The sequence below is a fragment of a genome, unplaced genomic scaffold (assembly GCF_019419815.1).
Source record: "Pyrus x bretschneideri cultivar Hongxiangsu unplaced genomic scaffold, Pyrus_bretschneideri_v1 Contig80, whole genome shotgun sequence".
Lineage (NCBI taxonomy): Eukaryota > Viridiplantae > Streptophyta > Magnoliopsida > Rosales > Rosaceae > Pyrus > Pyrus x bretschneideri.
In genome coordinates, this window is record NW_025999821.1 from 1,247,808 (window position 1) to 1,252,541 (window position 4,734).

The 4,734-nt window shown below is 40.2% G+C and overlaps 1 protein-coding gene across 1 annotated transcript; it reads left to right on the top strand.

Annotated features, from left to right (window-relative positions):
- The first annotated feature begins 395 nt into the window (after positions 1-395).
- LOC103966754 (RNA polymerase II transcriptional coactivator KIWI) lies at positions 396-2,798 on the top strand. The gene is made up of 4 exons (XM_009379959.3): positions 396-605; positions 743-848; positions 2,443-2,465; positions 2,547-2,798. Exons 1-4 carry the CDS (start codon positions 471-473, stop codon positions 2,604-2,606), a joined length of 324 nt encoding a protein of 107 aa, XP_009378234.2. The 5' UTR covers positions 396-470; the 3' UTR covers positions 2,607-2,798.
- Positions 2,799-4,734: the final 1,936 nt, after the last annotated feature.

Here is a 4,734-nt window from a genome sequence, read left to right on the forward strand (position 1 = left end):
AGATTGATTAAAAATTCTATCCGAATTAAAACTAAAATTATTTTTTATTATTTTATAAAAAAAGTTAATAATATTTTAATACAAATTGACTAAACTCTTGTCCACCTCATGTTTTAGAGGTGAAAATGCACTTAATCAATCACTGTTCATTACAGTCAATTACTATTTATTTAGGTAGAGTTGTTGTTAGGCTTTGGATGTATAAAAAATAAAAAATAAAAAAAACTAATTAAAAGGACTTGAAAACTTTTAATTTTAATGATAATGACCAAATAAAGAGTAAAATAAATAGTATTAAAATTAACTTTTCAATATAAAAATATGACTTTTTATTAAAATAAACGGTAGCTTTTTGTTAAAGTACTCTGGAAAGAAAAAGTATGGGGTTTTGAGTATTTATTGGTAAGGATGAAGGACGGAAGACGGTGAAAAAGGCAAAGGCGAGAGAAAGCAAAAGCAGCAAGGAGAGAATGTCGTGGAGAGGGAAGAGAAAAGATGAGGACGATCACGCATCGGAAGGGGACTCTGAGGGCCACGCGCCACCCAAAAAGGCCTCCAAGAGAGACACGGACTCCGACTCCTCCGACGACATCACTGTCTGCGAGGTCACCACCCTTCCCCCCTCTTGTCCTTTTTTCTGCATTGGCGCAATTTGCCATTGCATCTATTTTTAGGGTTAGGGTTAGGGTTTATCAGTGTGACTAGTACTGCTGTCTAATTTTTGGGTTTTTGGGTATTGTAGATTTCCAAGAATAGAAGGGTAAGCGTGAGGAACTGGAATGGCAAGGTTGTGGTTGACATTCGCGAGTTCTATGTCAAGGATGGCAAGCAAATGCCTGGAAAAAAGGGTAACCTTTCCCTTTTAACATTTTATTTTTCTCTATTCTATTCGATAATTCAAGTGGTTGTATTTGCTTGCAATTCTACTCTTTCAGGGTTTATACTGTCTATTTGCTATATTAGGTTTTTGCATTTCGATCATATTTGGAGAATTTATGATTTGTGCTTATAATTTTGGGAGTCTTGTCACACTACAAGTAGAAAAACGAAGGTGTTCTCTTTTTTAACCTTAAATCTACTCGACCGTAGTTAAGAGAAATTCTAATCAGGAACCAGAGAATATAGTTTTCTCCTGTGTATGTTATATATCTTAGGAAAATTCTAGCTTTTTCATGAGGAACAAACTTTTGGCTCGGGATTTCATGATAGTGTAGAAACTCTTGTTTTAGAGGTTGATGAGGATTTCAAGAATAGGTGCTTTACAAATTGTAGAGAGCAATAGATGGAGAAGCTTTTTTATTACCGTGGAGTTGGGATGTACTGCTGGAAGAGGGTTGGGGAGGATTGTCATTCTGTACCGGGAAAAGAGGTAGGCCGGTGCAGATTGAGCAAACAATTATCAGAAGGAAAAGAAAAAAACAAAGAAAGAAAGAGGATTTTTCAATCTCCTGGGGTTCCTTGGTACTTAGACCAGTCCAAGCAAATAAAGTAGTGTTGCTTTGTAAGAGTCAAGACAAGGTAGAGGAAGATGGGAAACACAGGAAGTGTGTTCTAGAGGGTTCATTGGGAGCGAATCTATGAAATTTGAATCATCTGTCTAATCTTACCAGATGCAGCATCGTGTTTCAAGTTAGCTGGATTGAGATTGCGGGACTGCCATTCTTTCTATGGAAGAGAGAAATCCTTTAACAAATTGGACAGTGTTGTGGAGGAGTTTAAGTGATTTATTTGAAGCAAGATTGAGCATAGAAAAAACATAGGCTTCTTTCCTTGATCTTTGGAAGCTTATAGTCAGTCAAAATTTTGAAATCGGGAACTAACCCATCTCACTTCCGTTGGTTAGAGAAAGTTTTAGTCCATCTGAAGGAAGTGTTGAAGATGAGAGAAAAAGGTGGTGAGATACATGTGGCAGGTTTGATGGGGGAATGGAATCCTATTGGCGTGCTGTGAAAGGTGGCAGATAATGGGTTGTCCGTTATGCACCTCAAGATGCTGGTTGATGAATTCCAAGATTCTGCTTGCAGGCATAACAGTGAGTTGATTTAATAGAGCGATAATTTGGGGAAGGAAACAAAAGGTCTCGAGAAGGGCAAGGCAAGGAGGAAGGTCCAGTGACCCAAGGATGTCAAGATTTTCCATTAGGCCTCAATTTTGGGAATGAGGTGGGGCAGGGACAGTGCTCCAAAAGGTATGGAAGGCCGATGGGAAAGGTTTTCAGAATCTGGGGTTTACTAGAGCCCTGAAAATTCTAACTGGCAATATCTAAAGTTGGCCTTAGGTTTGTGTCCATTGCGGACAAATAGTAAGGCATGACTTAATTAAAAATCAGAGCAACAGCTATTAATTTAATGATAAAGCAATATTTGTTTTCTTTTAGTGTTAAGCATGCCTTCTGATTGATAAGCGATGCCTTGTTTCTGAGTTGGTTGCTCTTGTTTTCAGGAATCTCGCTGACGATGGATCAGGTAGGCACCTGTCTTGATTATTTCTTTATTTGTACATATCAATCCTGAGAGAATTCTCACCTAGTAGATTTTTATGTGCAGTGGAATGTGCTGCGGAATCACGTGGAAGAAATTGACAAGGCTGTCAACGACACCTCTTAAGCTAAAAGCTTTGATTTATATTACTAGATTATGTGCTAGCTTGATTCAAACGGCTGAAATTTTGTTTTGGGTGTCGGAAAGTGAAATCAGGTGCTGGTGTTTTGTATTTACCTAGAAGTGATAACTGGAAATTTGGATCGATGCATGTAATCACTTTATCAAGTATGTCTAGGAAAAGAAGGTTTTATGATCGATGTATGCTTTGATCACGGTGATTAATTTACTTGACCACCATAAATCAACCATTTTTCATGTCATCTTCTCTGGGTCCAAGTGATTACAACTAGCTGGTAACTATCATCCAGGTCATTGTAGGAGATTCAGAGCATTTCCAACGCATAAGTGAGATTCAAAATGCCTATGGGTAGCTACGGTTACCTGCACATTTAAAATTCATGATTACGGTTATGGGTAACCATTTAGATAAATAAACGGTTATGAGTTAGTATAACTGTTTACCCGTAAAATTTAAATGAGTGGTTATGGACATTACCCATGGTTATAAACAGGTGTCCATTTAATTTTTTTTTTAATATTGTAAAAATTTAAAAATAATATTATTATTATTAAAAAAAAACAAGTGACACACATTGACACGAAATGTCTACCTAGACTTTGATCAACCACAAACTTTACTAAACCTGGACATGTAATATACCAAAACGAAGATCAGGGAACAATGATTCGAATAGTACCATTGGTTTCCTCAGCCATTGTGACATCCCACACCGCCCAGGGGAGTGATCCTTAAATGTATATTTTCATCCCTACCTAGCACGAGGCCTTTTGCGAGCTCACTGGCTTCGGGTTCCGTAGGAACTCCGAAGTTAAGCGAGAAGGTGGCTAGAGCAATCCCATGATGGGTGACCCACTGGGAAGTTGCTCGTGAGTTTCCAAAAACAAAACCGTGAGGGAATGGTAAGCCCAAAGCGGACAATATTGTGCTACGGTGGTGGAGCGGGCCCGGGAAGTGGTCCGCCCTAGGCCGGGATGTGACAATTTGGTATCAGAGCCTAACCCTGGCCGCGGTGTGCCGACGAGGACGTCGGGCCCCTAAGGAAGGTGGATTGTGACATCCCACATCGCCCAGGGGAGTGATCCTTAAATGTATATTCCCATCCCTACCTAGCACGAGGCCTTTTGGGAGCTCACTGGCTTCGGGTTCCGTAGGAACTTCAAAGTTAAGCGAGAAGGGGGCTAGAGCAATCCCATGATGGGTGACCCATTGGGAAGTTGCTCGTGAGTTCCCAAGAACAAAACCGTGAGGGAATGGTAAGCCTAAAGCGGACAATATCGTGCTACGGTGGTGGAGCGGGGCCGGGAAGTGATCCGCCCAGGGTCCGGGATGTGACAGCTGTGGTTGGATTTTGTTGAAAAACAGCTCGAAAGCCATTGGGTTCTCATCGGAAAAACTAGGTTAATTTCCAGGGGTGTTTTCGGCATCCAAAATATCACCAACACATAGATCTAACCTTAGAGACAAGCTTAGGATAGCAAGATGGGAAAAATCAAGGGTGTTTCGAGATTCATGTTACCGGAAATTGACGATAAATCGCCAGAGAAAATGGTGTTGGCGGTGGTTCAATTCCATACACGTTTCTTGTCACAGCCCGTCCCAAATTTTTAAACTCTTGCTTCTTACCATCAATATATGCCATTGGAATAAACCTTTTCTGAAACAACACTTTAAACAATTTTAAATCAACTGTTTCCTTTAGCATCAATTGATAAGCTTCCTGTCTCCACCAGGATGCAGATTCAAGACCCAAAAACCAGGTAGTCGTCTCGACCCACCTATCGGGAGGAAGATTTCATTGACCTTGCATAAACCGAAACGTCTTTTCCAAATAATTAAGCCATCGCTCTGCTCCCTCAGGTCCTTCATTCCCATAAAATGATTCAGCTTCAACTTAAGAAGAGTCCTTTGGAAATGACGGATAATAGACTGAATCACATTAGCAATAGCTTCCCCTAACTGAGCTATTTTTATGATTTTACAAATTTAAAAAACTTGGGACGAGCTGTGACATTTCTGGGTTTAGTAATATCCTCCAAGTAGTGACTCGTCGAGAAAATTGGTGGGTGTATGTTGGTGTCGGCGGAGCTCACCGGAGTGGAAGAACAGTGG

What these genes read in the sequence shown, in the direction of transcription:
- LOC103966754 (XM_009379959.3), top strand. Translation starts at nt 471, where the DNA reads ATGTCGTGGAGAGGGAAGAGAAAAGATGAGGACGATCACGCATCGGAA. An exon ending in ACGACATCACTGTCTGCGAG is followed by an intron (nt 606 to 742) that starts GTCACCACCCTT and finishes TGGGTATTGTAG; the next exon opens with ATTTCCAAGAATAGAAGGGT. An exon ending in TCTCGCTGACGATGGATCAG is followed by an intron (nt 2,466 to 2,546) that starts GTAGGCACCTGT and finishes TTTTATGTGCAG; the next exon opens with TGGAATGTGCTGCGGAATCA.